This window comes from Berghia stephanieae, chromosome 2, assembly GCF_034508935.2.
Source record: "Berghia stephanieae isolate SIO BIC M18660-M18661 chromosome 2, UCSD_Bste_1.3, whole genome shotgun sequence".
Taxonomy (NCBI): domain Eukaryota; kingdom Metazoa; phylum Mollusca; class Gastropoda; order Nudibranchia; family Aeolidiidae; genus Berghia; species Berghia stephanieae.
The window spans coordinates 59,583,480-59,603,479 of record NC_088361.1 but is presented as its reverse complement, the minus strand read 5'-3'; the positions used below and the strand labels follow the sequence as shown (position 1 = coordinate 59,603,479).

The 20,000-nt window shown below is 36.6% G+C and overlaps 1 protein-coding gene across 1 annotated transcript in view; it reads left to right on the top strand.

The window, feature by feature from the left end:
* The window catches only part of LOC144965249 (histone deacetylase 5-like), a 96,766-nt gene that overhangs the window by 21,377 nt on the left and 55,389 nt on the right, over positions 1-20,000 (top strand). Inside the window, exon 3 of the mRNA XM_078900389.1 lies at positions 2,546-2,614. Within this exon, the coding sequence (XP_078756515.1) occupies positions 2,546-2,614 (69 nt within the window). The remainder of the gene's footprint in view (positions 1-2,545; positions 2,615-20,000) is intronic.

Sequence of the window (20,000 nt, the reverse complement as noted above, 5' to 3'; positions counted from 1 at the left end):
TTTTTTTTGGGGGGGGGGGGGGTGGTTTGGTATTTTTTTCCCGGCAAAAACAAAGCCAGAGGCTATTTTTCACATGCTATTCCTCACCGACAGATGTGTATGGCATATATTTTCTTCCTTGTAATTCTCGTAACGTTTAAGAAATGCTAGGTAAATGTTGCATAAGTTTAAGTGCTGTGTTTTTTTGTTTTGTTTATTTTTTGTTGGGGGGGGGGGGTTGTGTTTTTTTAGATGCTTGTTTATTTCTTTTTTCTTTTTTTTTTCAGTTTTTTTTTCTCTCAATGGGTACTCTGCTGCTTGTATCTGGTTGTAACTTTCCTTTACCATCATTCTCCCCATTTCTGATAATATATCTCTGAGGGACTACAAGATTACCCCCCCCCCCCCCCCCCCCCCCCCCCCCCCCCCCCCCCCCCCCCTTCCTTTTTCCCCCCTTCGAACATACGAAATAAATAAATAAATAAATATGACATGCACGTACGATTGGTAATTTTTTAAAAATTCCACGTTCATCACATTGGACTCATAGGAAACATAACAGCCCCACTGATACATCACATTGGACTCATAGGAAACCTTGCAGCCCCACTAATAGGATCTTTTCCTTTTTTCTATCATGCCTTTTAATGTGGCTTTATGCGGCCCCTCAGCAGCTAACGTATGTTGAGGGAAATAAAAAATGTTGTTCTTTAGGGGGTGCATCGGGAATAAAGGAAGCATTATAAAGCGCATTGTACATGATCATGACATGGAAATGTTATGTATAAATGTAATCATTGTACTTATTAAAATGTCTATGAATGGTAGACTTGCTTTTGTCATGATTCTGGCTTTCGCTGAGATTAAGTTAGCCCACCAATTCGAGCGAGTTTTTAATTCCAGCAGGTATCTTTTTTTATACGCAGGCTGTGTGTGTGTGTGTGTGTGTGTGTGTGTGTGTGTGTGTGTGTTGGAAACCATCAGATTTTGTCACCATCAGGCTGACAGTTTCAGCTGGGTTTGGTGCCAAGTCTTGGATTTGGCGTTCGTTCTTTTTCCTCCGACTAATCCCCCTTGTCTTACTTTATTTTAAGTGTCATTGACATTGACCGCTGCAGACACCTAGTGAATTCTAAATCTTTTGAGCTATTACGCATGTAATTTATCTGATTTATTTACCGAAGCCTTGGTATGACCAAGTTAACTTTTGATTTAAGAAACTTTAATTGATAGCGCTTAAAACCTCATAATAATGATGATGATAGTAATAATAATGATAATAATAATAATAATAATAATAATAATAATAATAATAATAATAATAATAATAATAATAATAATAATGTTTTATTCATTCCGAAAAGGAAATTTGTGCACAGACCTTGTGTGTGTGTGTGTGTGTGTGTGTGTGTGTGTGAGCGCGTGTATTTGTTAAAATATATAAAAATACGTATATCATGTGAGTAAAAGAAATTAGATAGCACGAATATTTGCGGCGTAAACACTAGACGTTATTTAGATTACACAAATAATAGTCTGAATAGAATAAATTTAGAAAAAATGTAAAAATTCAGATTTTTAAAATTACAATTCTAAAATAAAGATAGAGCAATGTTTTATGCTTTTAAAATTAATCATTGTATTGCGTGGTATTTCAAGGTGGAGATTAAATTTTATTTAATATAAATAAAAAATAAATTGAGTTATAATGCTTCGACCACTCGAGCGTTTTACATAGGCAGTCAGCTTCTACACCCATAGAATCGCCCTATTACTTAAGTTTGATATAATAGAGATCTGCAAATCCTATGATTTTCCCGTTACATAATACATGATGATAATAAACAGCAATGATTGATGTCTGAGGATATAACCTTCACAATAAAATAAGTAAATTTGTGCGGCTATGTGGTCTAGTGGTATGACACTCGCTTTCGGATCGGAAGGTTCTGGGTTCGAGCCTCGTGCTCGGCGCATAGTTGAGTCCTTGGAAAAGACTCTTTACTCACATTCTCTCACCGTACTCAGGTGTAAAATGAGTACCTGGCCGTTAACAGCGTTGTCTTTGTCCGAAAGATTGTAATATCGCCTAACAGGCGTCATGTCCCGTCCTACGTGTTAAATGTTGCTGTTGACCAGGGACCCTTGTAAAGCGCTTTGAGCACATTTAGTGGATATTGCGCTAAAAAACGCTCAATTTAAAAAAAAATGAATTTAAAAAAAAGTTCAAGTCCCCCTTATATTTGGCAATAAAGGTTAGTCTGATTTATTCTGTTTTATAAGTATTAATGTACGGATTTACATATGTTTTGTTTATGACATCATTGAGCACTTAAACATAGGCACAGTTTGTTTTTGTTTTGTTTTTTGCGTCACTTAAAAAAAAAATTCCATTATAACAATGAGCTAATAAATTGGGTTATCCGGCTTGCAAATCAGTGCACGTATTTCTATGGTTTATTTTAAAAAAATCTAAGGTGACATGATGCGTATCGTTTAACGATATTATTTAAGTTCTTTGTCTGTTTGTTCTACATTTCTTTCTCTTTTTTTGTTGTGATTTCAGATTATTCCAGCGGAAATAAATTTTACAAGGGAAGTACTAGCGTGGACTCCGGGTTTCAGGAGCCCATCGGTAAGATTTTCTCATTTTACCTCCTCCTCAATTAGCTGTTGTTCTTGTTGTTCTTCTTCTTCTTCTTCTTCTTCTTCTTCTTCTTCTTCTTCTTCTTCTTCTTCTTCTTCTTCTTCTTCTTCTTCTTCTTCCTCTTCCTCTTCCTCTTCCTCTTCCTCTTCCTCTTCCTCTTCTTCTTCTTCTTCTTCTTCTTCTTCTTCTTCTTCTTCTTCTTCTTCTTCTTCTTCTTCTTCTTCAAGTGGGAATTGTTGCTCAATCTTGGGACAAGAAGCATTTTCCTGTTGTGAATTGGTCCAATTGTCATTCTTGTCACCAGATGTTGTAGTTGTTTTTTTTTTAAAACAATGATTTTTACCCCCCCCCCCCTCCCAAACCCCTCTCTCTCTCTCTCTCTCTCTCTCTCTCTCTCTCTCTCTCTCTCTCTCTCTCTCTCTCTCTCTCTCTCTCTCTCTCTCGCACCCACACACACACACACACAAGCAGACATACATCACTGATCTGATTTCGAAGTTAACAATTATACTTTCATCTTTGGTTTTTTTGTTGTTTTTTTTTTAATACACGCTGTATCATAATCAAATTTAGATTGTCGGTCACGATTTATGACTCTTGGTGTATTAAGACCATATTACCATCGCAATGAATAACAATAAGATATTGAATGGAAGCTTCAATTTAGTAAACGAAGACAGAAATGAATATTTTGGGTTTCCCTTTTAACAACAAAACAGAATGAATGAAACACTGAAGACGAATGAGAGAGGTGGGGAAGGTGAACCAAATCAAAATTTGAAGGACGATTTTCTGGCCATATTTTTAAATACTTGTCTTTCCAGAGTACGACAGTTAAAGTTAACTGGTTTCTATTTCAGTCGCTTTGTGACAGGGAGTGACATATAGTAAAGCTGCCCGAATTTTGAAGTTGTTAATTAGTCTCTTCCAAAAAGATCAGATTGGATGACCATAGTTCAACTTTTAATAAACGATCACGATTCATTCATCAGCATATTTTTATTGTCGTGATCATTTTTGACATTCAATAAGTACCTTAAATCATCATATCTTATAAATTTTTCTTTATCCAAATAACTTAATGAATAGATCAATTAATCTGGCATATTAATATGTATAGCCTATCTTACCAATGTGCGCTTAGAACACGTATTCAAGTATTCTACCATTCTTCCATTATTATTGTTACTATTGTTGTTATCATCATCGTCATCATCATTATCATCATAACCATCATCACCATTAGCATTGTGTAGTCTCTCATTATAAAGAATCGACTGTTTATTATCGGGTTATATTGGGATTCAAAATTAAGGAAGCCTTCCAATTGATCTTCGAATTAACTATTGTCATTGACATTGTTGAAACTAATTTTCTTAATGATTATCAATTCATGTTCATTGCTTTATCCTTGTTCCTTGATTATGCAATCAAGGGAGCTGCTGTGTAACTTGATTGTTGTGCTGATTGAATTGACAGTTCCAAGATGCTCTTCGCCCAGGGAACAACGATCAACGGATTAAATTGATGTTTGTCATTTGTAACAACGGGCTCGTTGTTGACAGGTCTCAAGCTTTGTCATGACCGCGCAATCACTTGACAAGGCTCTGTGTTTTTATTTTTTATTTTTTTTATTTTTTTTTAAATTTATTTATTTATTTATTTATTCAGATTGGTAACCATAGATGTGGTGGGTGGATTTTAAAAGAAAATCATACAAAGGGGGCGATGGTATAATATGATAGGTGGGTCCGGATAGCTCATCTGGTAGAGCGCTATATCTGTTGCAAAGTACTTTGCCATAGACTAGCGTCCTATCAAGCGGGTAACAAGCGATTGTTATTGCTGGTTTAACGCTCTAGAAACCAGTATTTACTCCGACCCCATGGGTCTTTCGACTGTAAAGGACTGTATGGCTTAATATAGTTTGTGTATTTTTCTTTTATATTATCTTTCTTCCTCGGCGTAATGTACAATCAGAGCAAATGCGTTAGGTAAAGTTCGTCTCTTACTTTATATCATTTGATAAGAGGAAGTAGTATCTGTTTTCGCCGTTTGATTTTTGCGTTGAAGTAGCGGTTGTATAGTGGGAGGATCCTCGTTATCTCTTATCAAGCAGACAAGCTCGATTTTCAAATCCTTTCCGAGGTGTCAAAGATATGAGGATGAATGAACATCAACACACGTGTGAAATGCATGTACACTCCACGGATATAGCTAGATATTATGACATGGTGTTTTGCCGTCAATAGGAAATATATCTGCTCTTCTACGAATTCTTTTCGAGTTTTATGCGAGAGATTACGTTGTAGCACTACCTGTGATTGTCAGAGTTTATTTCGTTCGTTCTTTCTTTTATTTTTATTTCTTTAAAATAATATACTTACATAATTTTCATACATAAGATATATCTAAACTGAGCTATGTATCTCTAATTAATCTCTCTTGCTTTTTTTTATTTCTTTTCAAAACTGTAATGTATTTCCTCTTGAAATATTGGTTCTGTTGAGTGTCAGCCTGACACTGTTCGATGAGCTACAATAAATTATTTATTTTGAGATATGCAGATTTAAGGTTGGAGAGTATAATTTTGATTTGAATTGTTCTATTTATACTAAGTCTGATAATTGTGGTCTCATTGTTGTAATAGACATGCTTTCAAACAAACGCATAAGATGCGATGTTGTAAGAATTCGAATCCCATTTTAGTTCATAATATTGTACTAGAGGCACCATTTAAATTTCCTAGCAAAATGTGATTTGAATTTTGTTATTATCTTCATTAGGGCCCAATTATTCACATATGAAGAGAGGGAGGTCAAACATTTTAAAGCGGAGAAAATCTCTTCTCAAGACAAGACATACATATTTGTTACAAATTGTTTAAAATATAGTTAAACCAACATTATTATCACAATACCTCTTGCTAAAAAAAGAAAAGAAAATAAAGCTCTTCTGTTACACAAACCAGATATTTTGACTTTATTTCACCTCTTTCTCTCTCTCTCTCTCTCTCTCTCTCTCTCTCTCTCTCTCTCTCTCTCTCTCTCTCTCTCTCTCTCTCTCTCTCTCTTTTTGTTTTTGTTTTTTGTTTTGTTGTTGTTTTTTTCCTTGACTCAGTGACGTAGTACTTTAGGAGAAGGAAGATGTTACTGTGCGGCTCCTTCCTCGCTGTCGGATTGCTCTGTAACTACTCTAGGACAAAAGAGTTATGGCCCAACCAGATCCTGAACACCTTTATCAATGAAAGGTTTATTTCATTAGACTAAATATCACTGTCTCTTTGCAACTTTCCCAAACTCGGGAGATTTCGCTCCCTGATATCGTTACGATATTTTGCTAGCTTTGCTGAAAGTTTGTTTTCATCGGCGGCGGTCGTGTTTATTTTTGTTTTTTTTTTTCCAGTTACGATATTGTTAATGATTGTTCATTTTTGTTTTCAAATATTAAATTTGACTTTTAGATATTTTATATTGTATTAAATTGAAAGAAAAATTCTCCCAGTCGAATATTCACTTTGAATACGTAATATTTCACACACGAAAGTAGATAGATTACTGCTTAGGCGGTTACTACATTTCTTTATACATGCGCAGTATTTGTCGTAGTTGTCGGTGACATAAGAGGCTGTCCGGGCTTCCTTGCTCGTCTTTCGTCGTTCGAAGTCGATTTCGTTGACTTGCTATTAGTTGGATGCGGCGAATACTTATCAGTAGGTCTGTTAACCCAAATGGTTCGTCTAAGCCAAAATTGACCACATTTACTTGGTGGAACCTAAAAGTATGAAAAAGTTTAATGCGAAAGCCGGAAGTGCGTTATGAAGACACCTTCAAATCGAAAGTTATATGATTGCTACAAGCACATCTCGATTGCCTCACGTTGTAAACAAACTGGTTGACCGTTTCTTCACTGATTGGGTACCTAATTATAAGAAACAATTGTAAGTAGCCTAATTAATTCCCACGTAAATTAGATTTCTGCCATATTGTTTTGCTCAAGTGAGCTTGCTGTTTACTATTCATCTCGATTCTTTGTATTTTTCTGATACAAAGAGTATCCGTGAGGTTCAGTTTCAGTCTCAGTCAATTTTTTAGAGCTCATTTACAGGTCTAGTGTTGTGATGGAACTATTCTCAAACAACGCAATATATTGTCCTTCCGGGTGGGGTTCCTGACCTCCCTTTAAGTGGACATGGAGGCACTAACGGTGTCGTCATCTCCATATATCTGTTTTCCAACATATATTCTGTCTTTGTCTTGGAATGAGATTACATGGTTTTGTCCTGGTCCTGGCCGGATACCCTAACTGGGATGGAAACAGTCAAATGTATTGTTAGAGTTTTGCGAGATGATATTTTTGTCTTGTCAATCATTTCTCTGTTATGCATTGTATTATTTTTTGTTCTACACACACACACACACACACACACACACACACACACACACACACACATATATATATATATATATATATATATATATATATATATATATATATATATATATTGGGATCATTGGCAACTGTCTAAATCGAAACTAAACGTTACCGTTATTTTCGTTTCTATCCATCACTGTTTTAAAATTTCATAACTATGTAGATTAATGCACAAAATATGTGTCTAGTCTTTTTTTTTTTTTTTATTTTTTATTTTTATTTTTTTTATTTTTTTTTTTTTGGCATATGAGATGTATATTTATCACCTTACAAAGACATTTTTAAGTTAGCTGTTTTAGTTTTTGAGTTTGGACATTTTTCTCTCTAATAATCCTCTAAATGCAGAGACCTTAATATAGCTAATAATGGGGCGCTTTGAGGCTGAATATGTAAAATATGATTTAAAAAATCAAAATCAGCTTTTGTATGGTTTTAGAGGATGTTCTAAGGATTTAACACGCCAAATATCAGACCTTAAACTATTATAATGTTTTGAGAGCTACTCAAAATATAGTAATGTGTAAAACGCGGAGTCAGCATTTTAACCATGTCACCACCAGATGAAAAAGCATGAATTTTTTATTTTTTTTAGGTTTAGAGTATCTAATTTTAAGCAAACAACTACATTTATGTATATAAACAAGCGACAAAGATATCATTTTGATTTTTGTAATATACCATAGCCACCCCCCCCCCCCCCCCCCCCCCCCGAACTTAATACAAGTTAAATTTTACTTTTCAACGAAATAGCCGGAAAGGAGAAAAAAAAAAACATCGGGAAGGTAGGATATTTCAACAACATTGTTATCAGTAACAATTACCACATTTTGTTTGAGTATTTGCTGTCCTCTACTATCACATTGGTTTTTCTTTCTTTCTTGGAATGAATCGGCTTGGATATGTCTCCTGCTGTGAACAATTTACGGTAACCTTAAGGCATTGACGTCATTCGCATAAGGTGGAATGGTTGGTCATTCCATGTGGTAGTCCTCATGAAAAAAGCCTTTTGGGGGGGGGGGGGGGGGGGACGGAAATAAATTAGGGGTATTCAGAGTTATGATTACATACGACCTCCCGAGGTAAATGGTCGTTTCCTCTCTTTCCTTTATAATAATTAAAAATAAAAAATTTGGAGAGCTGTGTTGTGAATTGAAAGTGCGTAAGACTGCCCCAATAACAGTCTTGATTACAGTTTTGGTGTCTTGGGACGTTAAAAAGCAGAGGTAAGAATTTACCGCTTTTTGGACGATAACCGCTAAAACTGGATTTAGAAACAACGAGTATCATATATTTGTGTAGTGATCTTTGTGAAAATCACTTTATTTTCAGAGCCCTATTTTCCTCTTGTACTGCTCACATTGAAATGCTCACACAAAGGACAGACTGTCATTTTCTGTTATTTATTATTGTCTGTGATTAACAATCAGTATTGTACATTTTCTAAAATTTTCCTTTTAAAAACAAAAATGTTGGTGTTTACCAAATTAGATGTGGAAACTCGACTTAATATATATTTAAAATAATGTTATAACCTACCTTCATTTCATTCTCTCCTGCTGAGCAAAGCTTAAAAACAAATATTACCACCACTGATTTCGTTTTTGGTCTACCGTCCCGAGATACTGCGTGCGCGCGCACGCTTGTGTGGGTGTGTGTATGTGTGTGTGTGTGTCTGTCTGTCTAATATGCTTAACTTTTAAAATTACTTTTGTGTGTTGCATAAACATTTTGAGCTCAATGTACTTTATATAACCCAGTCATGCAAGCTAAAATAGAAATAGAAAAGGGGTCATAGGAATTCGAAGGGTTTGTCATATGTGGAATTTTCCCGAAATTTAGCTGTTTCCCACTGAATTGAAATCTGGGTCCTTCAAACCCGCAATTTTTCAATTTTGATTTAGTAGTTTTAGTCGTGATGAAACTGTGGTTGAGGTAGTTATGATGATGCAATGGTGGTGGTTGTAATAATGGTAGTAGTGAGGATACTGCGTCTATGGTGCTGGTGATTGTAGTGGTGATGAAAATGTGGTGTTGGTGGTAGTTGTAGTAGTGACAATAGTGATTATAAAATGGTGATGATGATGCGCGGTGGTTGTAGTAATGGTAGTAGTGATGATGTGGTGGTGTTGGTGGTGATGGTTGTAGTAGCGGTATTAGTGATTGTGTTGTGGTAGTTGCAGTAGTGGTGGAAGTGATGATGATGTGGTTGTAGTGGTGGTCGTAGTAGTGATGATGATGTGGTGGTGGTGGTTGTAGTAATGACAGTAGTGATGATGATGTGGTGGTGATTCTAGTAGTGGTAGTAGTGATGAAGATGTGGTGGTGGTTTTAGTAGTTGTAGTAGTGATGGTGATATTGTGATTGTGGTAGGAGGTAGAATGGATGATGATGTGGTGGTGGTGGTGGTGATTTGGCAGTGGTAGTAGAGATGGTGATGTGGTGGTATTGGTAGTTATGGTTGTGGTAGTAATGATAATGATGTGGTGATGGTGGTGGTTGTAATGGTAGTATTGTTGATGATGTGATTGTGGTGGTGGTTGTACGAGCTGATGTAATTGTAGTAGTGGTGGTAGTGATGATGATCTGGTTGTGGTGGTAGTAGTGATGGTGATGTGGTGGTGATGGTTGTAGTAGTGGTAGGAGTAATGATGATGTGGTGGTGGTGGTAAATGTAGTGGCTGTAGTGATGAGGTGATTGTAGTAGTAGTGATGATGATTTGATGGTGGTGATAGTGGTTGTAGTAGTGATGTGAATGGTGATGATGATTTGTTGTAGTTGTAGTAGTGGTGGCAGTTGTGATAAGCTGGTGGTGGTTTTAATTGTGGTATAAGTGATGATGATGTGGTGGTGTTGGTTGTAAGAGTGGTGGTTGTGATGATATGGAGATGATGGTGGTGGTTGTAGTAGTAGTAGTAATTAGTAATGGTTTTGATATGGTGGTGGGGGTTGTGGTAATGGTAGTAGTTATATTGATGTGGTTGTGATGGTTGTAGTAGTGGTAGTATAGTATATTGAAGACGCTGCTGCTAATGATGATGATGATGGTGGTGGTAGTGGTAGCAGTGATGGTGTGGTGATGGTGGTAGTGCTTGTAATGATGATGGTGATGTAGTGGTGGTTGTGGTTGCAGTAGTATTGGTAATGGTAGTCAAGATGATGATGATGATAGTGGTATTTTTAATTAGCTGAAGTGCCATGCACTGCACTAGAAAGAATCAGCTTTACTTCATGTATACTGGATATGTTATAGTCTACTCGAAAAACAAACACTTATTTTAACTTTTGGATCAGAAACTCATCCTTGAAACGTCGATTGATAAAATTTACCCCCATTTGGACAAAAGACAAAAACAAAACAGAGCAACAAAAAAAAAAAAAAAAAAAACCTTCAAAAACCGGGACTTCACAGTTAATTGAAATACAGTTGGATTCGACTTGATCGAGGACTATTTATGCTATACGTTTAGGTAAAATACCTACAACATCCGCCAGCCGGATATAATGTACCGTCACACACAAAAAAAAATTGAACATTTAAAGTCTGATTGATATACTTTAGTGAGAAGTAATGACCCAAATGGTTGGTCTTAAAACAACAAAGAGCTGAGTGACGTCAATTCCATTCTTTCTATACAAAATGAAGCGTGTGAAGTGTAATGAGCCAGTATGGTGCATCGTTGGAATCACGCTAATAGATGGTTGTATTTTAATTATTACTAACTTATTTTCTTTTCTTTCTCATGTATTTATTACACGCAAAACCCCAACATATAGACGCACTTAACGGTCGGTAAAAAAATGAAATAATAAAAAAACAAACAAACAAACAAAGAGCAGAGTAACATTTACTTCATTTATTTTCTTATTATTAACAACCAGCTTTATTTGTCCGAGCAAGCTTGCGGGGGTGTCACTAATCCCCTATTTTGAATGGAAAACTTCGAGGTCCAAAATCAATAACAAAGAGCTGTGTGAGATCGACTTCGTTCCTTCTATACAATGCATTGTAGGAGAAGAGAGTGGACAGAATGAGGAGAGCCACTGGATATGCATTGATGCTATGCGTTTAGGGAATATTATCACAACATTCGCCAGCAGGATGTAACGCAACAACACACAACACTTTGTGTAAATTTGAACGTTTATAGTGTGATCGATATGGTTTGATAAGAATTAACCACCGAAATGGCTGTCTAAAAACAATAACAAAGAGCTGAGTGGCGTCAATTTTTTTAACTTTCTATAGATCTCTAGATATGTTGTAATCATGTAATCAGTGCCAAATTTTAACGCATCAAAACATAATGCTGTGCTTTCGCTGTCTGTTTAAAACGGCGTCGTAAATCTTAGGGATCGAATAAAATTGATTTAACATTTTTTATACGTCCATTGTATAATCGTACTTAATCGCAAAAAATCTCGGCGTCCTGCATCAGAAGGATAAAGATGTCAACGAACTGGCTAATTTTCATATAGCAGATAAGTAGTCTGGTTTTCGCGGTAGATAGTCGACACAAACATACCCAGACAGACAGACTGACGGACTTGCTCCTTCTTTTATTCATATCGATGATCTATTTATTTGTTTTGTTTTGGTTTGTGCATGGGATAGCGTTAGGGCACGTTAAATCTGAAGTCCAAGATATTATTTTAAATCCACATCAAACCCTCATCAATAAATAACTTACTTCAAATTATACAGGCAAAAGTTTTCACCGGTGAACTCCGTCGTTCAATTAAGTTATTTTTGGTCTAAATTTGCTTTTCATCTGTTGGCTTCTGGCGCACCCACATTAATCCTCAGCATGTCTGGAGAGAGAGAGAGAGAGAGAGAGAGAGAGAGAGAGAGAGAGAGAGTAAATCAATACTGTCATGATCACTTTGTATTGTAGTCATTACTTCCTTCCACCCACCTGTATAATTTGGATATAATGAAGTAATCACATGCGTACACAGATCCACACAAACGCCATGTAATCGAGAACTTGTACCCTCTCCTTCCCCCTTCCGTTTTCTCCTACTAGCACCATGTATTAAAATATTTGAGAGATACGATATAGGTATATCCACGCCGTTTAAAAAAAAAAAAACTACAATCAGAATGCTTCAGATTCAACATGAGTACAGAAAAGTTAACTGGGGATGAGTAATATCATCTCTCTCTCTCTCTCTCTCTCTCTCTCTCTCTCTCTCTCTCTCCCTCCCTCTCCCTCCCTCTCTCTCTCTCTCTATCTCTTTCTCTCTCTCTCTCTCTCTCTCTCTCTCTCTCTCTCTATGTGTGTGTGTGTGTGTGTTTGCCATCTCATCACTTATGCCATAGCCATGCATCACTGTGCATTGTTACTTTGGTGTGTGTGTGTGTATATATATATATATATATATATATATATATATATATATATATATATATATATGTATATATATATATATATATATATATATATATATGTGTGTGTGTGTGTGTGTGAGAGAGAGAGAGAGTGAGTGAATACAAGAGAGCATGAGGGCTCTAGAATTTAGATATAAAGAGGTAAATTGAGAAGGGGGGTATCGACGAGAGAGAGAGTGTGTGTGTGAGAGAGAGAGAAAGAAAGAGAGAGAGAGAGAGAGAGAGAGAGAGAGAGAGAGAGAGAGAGAGAGAGAGAGAGAGAGAGAGAGAGAGAGAGAGAGAGAGAGCCAAACGACAACAGTAGCAGCAGCAGCCTTCGTGTCACACTACTGTACGTGTGAGCGTGAGATCAGCGATCAATCTTACTCTCGGTCTGATTCTATTTTCATCTTTCCAGTTCCCAACCCTCACCCCGCCCATTATTCAATGTGTACTCACTCTACTCCTCTTCCATTGAATCCTATTTTCTGTTACCACGACGGCCGGCTTGTTTTGAGCTGAAAGAACCACTCTTATTACTAACGGCTCGTACCGAAAATAGATCTCATACTCTCGTATTCTATTCTGGACCAACTTGTCGGTCTTGCTGTCCAATGTAGTTCCATAAATAATTGTTACTGTTCCTTTGTTCCATGGTTCAGATATATACAGATGCCCACCTTCCAATTTATTTAGTCCTTTTAATTTTATGTGTAGATCTAGAGCCGTATTTATAGTGTGATTCGGTTCAACTAACATGATTGAAATAAAAAAAATAATCAATAGTTCTTAGTTGACGTCACTCCGGTCTTTGTTATTGTTTTTTGCCATCCGCGTTTATGAGTAATGCTCACTAAACTGTATTAACCTGACTATAAACGTTCATGGATACACACAGTTTTGTGTGTTGATCCGCTATACTTCCGGATGGCAATGTTATGAGCTTCTTAGCCAAGCGCATACTGTCTATACATTAATAGAATATGAAAACAATGCGAGATTGTGTTATTTTTGTTAATCTACATTCTTTTTAACAAACTTTCGTAATCTAAAATAGCAAAATTCCACACTGCCACTAAACTGTGAAGAATTTTTTTTCAAGAAATTCTTTACACACATTCAGAGTTGAATATATAAGTAGATAGCATTACGTTAGAGACCGAATCTTTGCACTAATCAATGTCTAAAGTTAGTGTTTACGCCGAATTCCTATGCAAAAGGTTTATCTTAATACTTTGTGGCACCGTGTTAATGATGAATTAATATGTCGTAGTTCTTCTCATTTATTAATAAATATGCTGAAAGTGAAGTAAATAACTTCGTTCCTTGAATTTCGTTTCAAATGTTTTTACTGCTGGTGAATGAGTCAGTCATCTACCAAATAAGGGTGAAACACAACATTATTAGGCTTGTTTATTTCTTGTTTATTGCTTACTGGTCACCTCGTACTTGAGCAGAAACCACTATACATTGTGACATGGATGTCTACGCATATATTTTATTTGCATGCAGCATTGATCGTTTCTTTTCTATTAAAAGGTAATTTATTTCACGTCGTTCTTTTTTTTTTCTTTCTTTGTTTTAACATGAAAATATAGAGAGAATTTGCAGTGTTTAAAATTAAAAAAAAACTAAACGTTTCACTTAAGCCATCCAAGCTATCCAGTGAGCTATTTTAGTCAATGATCTGCTCTATGACAGTGTTTGTTTCTCTCTCTCTCTCTCTCTCTCTCTCTCTCTCTCTCTCTCTCTCTCTGTGTGTGTGTGTGTCTCTCTCTCTCTCTCTCTTCTCTCTCTCTCTCTCTCATATATATATATATTATATATATATATATATATATATATATATACATATATATATTTTATATATATATATATATATATATATATATATATATACAATATATATATATATTATATATATATATATATATATATATATATATATATATATATATATATACATATATATATATATATATATTACATATATATATATATATAATAACTTATTTTTAATAAATAAGTTTTCTCTTGAAAATCGACCGATTTTCCCCCCAACGTGTTTGTGTTGGGGGGGGGGGGGGGGGGGGGGGGGTATGTGTTGGATTAGATTCCCAGTTCCCAGCGACAGAAGGTTACGTCTATAAATAGCAACCGCGTGTCTAAATTTAACTCTCAATACGAGGATGGCAAGTCCCCGTGGGTTCGTAGTCGTGAGGCGAGTCCAGTGTTTCCTAATCGCAGGGGGGGGGGGGGGGGGGGGGGGGGGGGGGGGGTGGCTTGTCGTGTATTGACGACCATGGGAGTGCGATTTCCAAACGGATCGATCGAGATTGTGGGAGGTAATGAGGCAAGTCTCCCTCGTTCTAGATTGATTCGTCATCTTAACAGTTAGATGTATTAGGGGGAATATGTTATAATTTAGTCTATCATTATCATTATCATCATCACCACCGAAAGGTCCTGGGTTCGAGTCTCTCTTTCTCTCTCTCTCTCTCTCTCTCTCTCTCTCTCTCTCTCTCTCTCTCTCTCTGAGTGGCGCGTAGTTGAGTCTCTGGAAAAGGCTCTTTACTCACATTCTCTCACCGCATTCAGATGTATATATCTGGCTGTTAATAATGTTTTCTCTGTCCGGGAAAAAAAAAAGTAATATCGCGTAACAGGCGGCATATTTCGCCCTACATGCTAAGTGTTGCTATTGGCTAGGGACCCTTTTAAAGCGCTTTGAGCACGTTTAATGGATATTGTGCTGTTTAAAAAAATTATAAGTTTTTAAAACACGACTTAAATATCAATAGATAATAATAATATAGTGCTTTGTGAGTCGATCAGTTGCTGACCTGGCCTTGAAATGACAATAGGCCATATTCAATTTAGTTCTGTCTTTTCCGTGGTAGGTTCCTTTACATAGAAGGAAACATTCAAATCCTCCCTCTCTCTCTCTCTCTCTCTCTCTCTCTCTCTCTCTCTCTCTCTCTCTCTCTCTCTCTCACACACACACACACACACACACACACAATGAGATTTTTTGTTGTAAATCATCCGAAGTGCATTCAAGACATTCTATCATTTGACCCTACCCCCTATACCTGCCTATCCTTCCGTTTGGCGGAATCATTCCTATTCCACAATTCCACCATTGTCTCTAAGATTCCGGTTTTCAAAAATTAATGATGATAATCGTGAAGAATTTTTAAAAAATGAAAATGGGGGCGGGGGGGGGGGGGGGGTGTTAAAAGGTGATTTATTATTTTTTTAAAATGATTGTCAAATGGGAGCTAAGTAGGAAAATTGATTGCACTCCCCCCCTTTCCGATTCCGTTACCTAATTCATGTGATTTGTAGTTTTGCCAGCTGTGCCGGAATACTGTCTTAATGTGTTTGGTGGCAAAGTTAGTGGCCATTTCGATACAGGATTATCCATTGTTAAGAAATTCCTATTTTTTTTGGTCTCAAATTCCTATTTTCTGACCTTCTGATTACACTTTCGGAATATGAAGGGTTGGCAGGTCTGTAGTAGGCTAATAATCAATCGCTGAAAAACTATTCCTGGGTTTTGGTTTGATCACGTGATCCCCCATCAATCGATATTGTCCAGGTCTCTAAAGCTGAACTTATAATATATAATATAGTTATTGTTTATATCATTTCCTATTGAACCTGGTAAGCGAACAGTAACACTGTGCAGTGTTATCAATCGTGAATATGCCATAATCGCCTTTACATTAGACTTTTCGTATTCTGCGGGGCAATCCTATTATCGTATTGTTCGAGGAGACCAACGCGATGGCTTTGATAACGGCGATGTTTTTGATGATAATGGCGATGATGATGATTATGATGTCATCTTGGGATGCTGCTAGTTAAAGCAATAATGGCACGGCTATACAATTGCCGCCATGCCACGTGTATATGACTTTAATAAGAATATTTTAAGATGTTTTTGGGCCATTTCAGTTATAAGGAAGGTGCTGCATTTATTATTTATATCTATTTGTTTATTTATTTATGTATTTATTTTATAATTAAACCGCACTACACGTCTATAGCAGATCATGTGGATCGATCTGTAGAACTTTTAACAAACTGACTTTGGCTTCGCGCGACATTGGAATCCCCATCCCCACCACCACCTAGAGTGATGTCATAAATTTGGTCGTGTGCGATCAGTCAGGAAAGTGCTCATGCTATTTTTAGCTCTATTTTCAATGTGTAAAGAGTAGTATTCACAATTCTGTAAATAATGCTCCCGCTCCTTAAAAATAAAACACAAAAAGAATAAGAAAAGAAAGACAACACGCATATATACACACACTCTCACTAACACACATTCACATACAATATCAATGTATCATTACACTAACCCTAAAACTAACCTCGCAACTATACGGCGACAATGTCTTATTTTTTGATATTTTGTCGCAAATTTTGGCGAAATTTTGATTTTATTTCTCAGTATTCAAATACGTATTTGGGGAAAGAAAGAAAAAGAAGAGATTTGTATCAAAATTATCTGGAAGTGTTCCTATTTCCCTCCATAGAGAAAAACGCCTTTTTGTTTATCGTCTGCATGACAGAATTGATCTCTAATTCGGGATTGTTGTGCTCCGGCAGGCTGCTTGGAATTTATTTTTGGAAATGAGGGAGAAGGAAAACATAGTATGTTCGGATTATTATATACTAGGGGGAAAAAAATTGGAGACAGCGCAAAAAAGCAGAATATCTTGAATTAACTCTGGCAGTAAAATGTTTTGGCAGCACCACATCGATGAAGTTTGTAAAAAGGTCAATACATAACTTCGATTCTTACAAAGAATATAAAGTTGTCCAGTGAGCATGAGAAATCGGCGTAAGGCCAAATGTAGAATATAGTGTTTGCATTTGGGACCCCAAGAGACAAAAACAGATGGATAGGCTCGAGTAGGTTCCAACCAGAACTTCAGATGTATTTGAAACAACTACGTGAAGACTGAAAGCGTCAGTGAGATGTGCAAGAGCCTCAATTGGTCACTATTACATGAAAGACGCGCAATTAAAAAAGCCAAGGTCTTCTTTAAGACCGCCAGGGACTGAGAACAATCCCAATTGATAGCCTTATTCCGAAACAAAGAAAAATGCTCTCATACCGGATTCCGCAGTCACGGCTAATAACTCGTTTTTCTCAATCACCATCCGAATTGTGCGGCTGTGTGGTCTTATTGCTTTCGGATCGGAAGGTCCTGGATTCGAGCCTCGCTCGGCGCATAGTTAAGTCCCTGGAAAAGGCTCTTTACCGTACTCAGGTATAAAACGAGTACCTGAACGTTACCAAAGTTGTCTGTCGGAAGAAAAAAAATTGGAATATCGCATAACAGACGTCATGTTTCGTTTTACATGTTACGTGTTGCTGTTGGTCAGTGACCCCTTGGAAAGCGCTTTGAGCACGTTTAGTGGATATTCCGCTATATAAATGCTCACTTTTTTTTCCACATAGAGCTAAAATAAGGTCAATATGAAATTCCCAGCCGCGAAATATTAGAAACATTAATAGAATAGAATATGGCTGTTCTGTCTCTATGGACGCTTGCCGTGAATGTGTGTGTTACTTCGAGTGTGACAGTGTGTTTCAAATATCCATTTAGTAATTTGTTTCCATAAATTTCTGTCCAGTGCAGGTGTTCTTAGTTTTTGAATGTCATCATGTGCATAATGTGCTGAGGCAATTGGATATTTCCCTGGGTTATTGAAATCAGTTCTTCGGTTGTTGTCTCATTCGATCTATCATATTTTAACTTCAAATTCACACAAATCTAAGTATTTTTTTGTGTGCCAATTGATGCTTAATTTAAAATTTGCATTTCTATTTATCTCATGGATGGATAATCTCAAAAATTAGAAAAATCGACTTTACGAGTTTTGAAAAACCGGCCATCAAATATTATTGACATTTTTTGAGATCTTGATTCAATGTTGTTGGAAGTGAAGTTGGTGTACGCCCTCTGTACTTGGCTCGCTTGAAGTAATCATCCATCGAGGTTTGTGCTTGAATATTTTTATCTCATCGGAGCACGTGTCCGAACTTTGTTTCTTTTTTCGCGTACAGACTGGTTGCTCTCTGCATCTGTCATATACATCCTCATTACTAATTTTGTCTGGCCAATGTAACTCGTCTCAATTGTTTGCGATGAAGGGAGTCCATGATGTCCAAATTATTTTTTTGGAAGACCCCACGTACCACAGTTGTACATAAAGATTACTAGTACTTCGTAAAGGCGCATTCTTTTATTTTCATTAATGATGTTCGTCCTGTTCCAAACGTTGTGTAGTTCTCTGAATGCAGTTTGAACTAGCATTTTTCTCCGTTTGATGACTTCATTCCATTAATCAAGTTTCCGACTTTTTTTACACGTTTCCATTCCGCTTGTTTATTGTTAACCATTGTATTTTCTGTTTTACATTTGTTGACCTTTAGATTCCAATGTCGCATAGTATTTGATATTATTGGTATGTGCTGCTTCGCCAGGTCTGCTGTATCAAATGTGATATCAACATCGTCTGCGGAGATCAGAACGCGGGTAAGGATTTGGAGAATCGTGAGTTTTTGTTGGAATTCTTTTAGTGCTGCTTCCAAATATACGGTAAAAAGAATTGGGCTCAGACTGTCTCCTTGAGGAGTTCCCAGCGATGTTAATAGCGGATCTGTTTCCGCACCAGATGTAAGCTTAGGTGTTGTGTTTGCCAGCAGTGATCTTATTAGTCGGATATTATGATCTTTTCCCCCGTCTGTTTTCGTGTTGGTCGTTTCGTTTCTTGAAGGCAAGGCATACAATATTGGGATTGCATTTCTTTAAATCCTTTATGAGATTGGTATGTATTTCTTTAAATCCTTTATGAGATTGGTAGTCTTAATATTAGAAGATAATCCACGCACATTGATGAATGACGCAATATTTATTTTGCGATGATTTGAGGTTTTCCATACAGCAAAATATAATTATGTGTTCAGTTCCGGTTTTAATGTAAACACTGGTGAAAAAGGTATATCGATAATTGGTCATTCACCAGCGTTGATAGAATAATAGATAAAATCATAATGAAGGCTTAGGCCTGTCCATAATATGTCCTCAACACACTCACAGTCGCGCGATTATCTTTGGGTGCCGGGGATTGCGACTTGTATGATTGAATTTGATGTTGAAATGATGATGACGATGATGATGATGATGATGATGATGATAATAATAATTCCGTTTGCTAATAAATCTGTATAACTTCGCAATGTAATGTAGGCCTACATCTATAGGGAGCTTGCTTTAAGTAATAATGCTAGTCGCGTGCTGATGTAGGCATGGTTACATCATTTTTTCTGACATAAATGTGACAATACAAATAAAAACAAAGGAGTGGAATCGATATTCTGACATTGTTGCCATTGCTTATAGCGAGTAACACTCCCACAATCTGATATTTTTATTTATTGACAGCCGCCGTCTTGTAAGATCCGTGCTCCTGGAAGGTGTGATACTCTACTATTTTTATCATCGTCATCATTCTCTTGACAGCATCAGCGGCGGCCGCAGTAAAAGCGA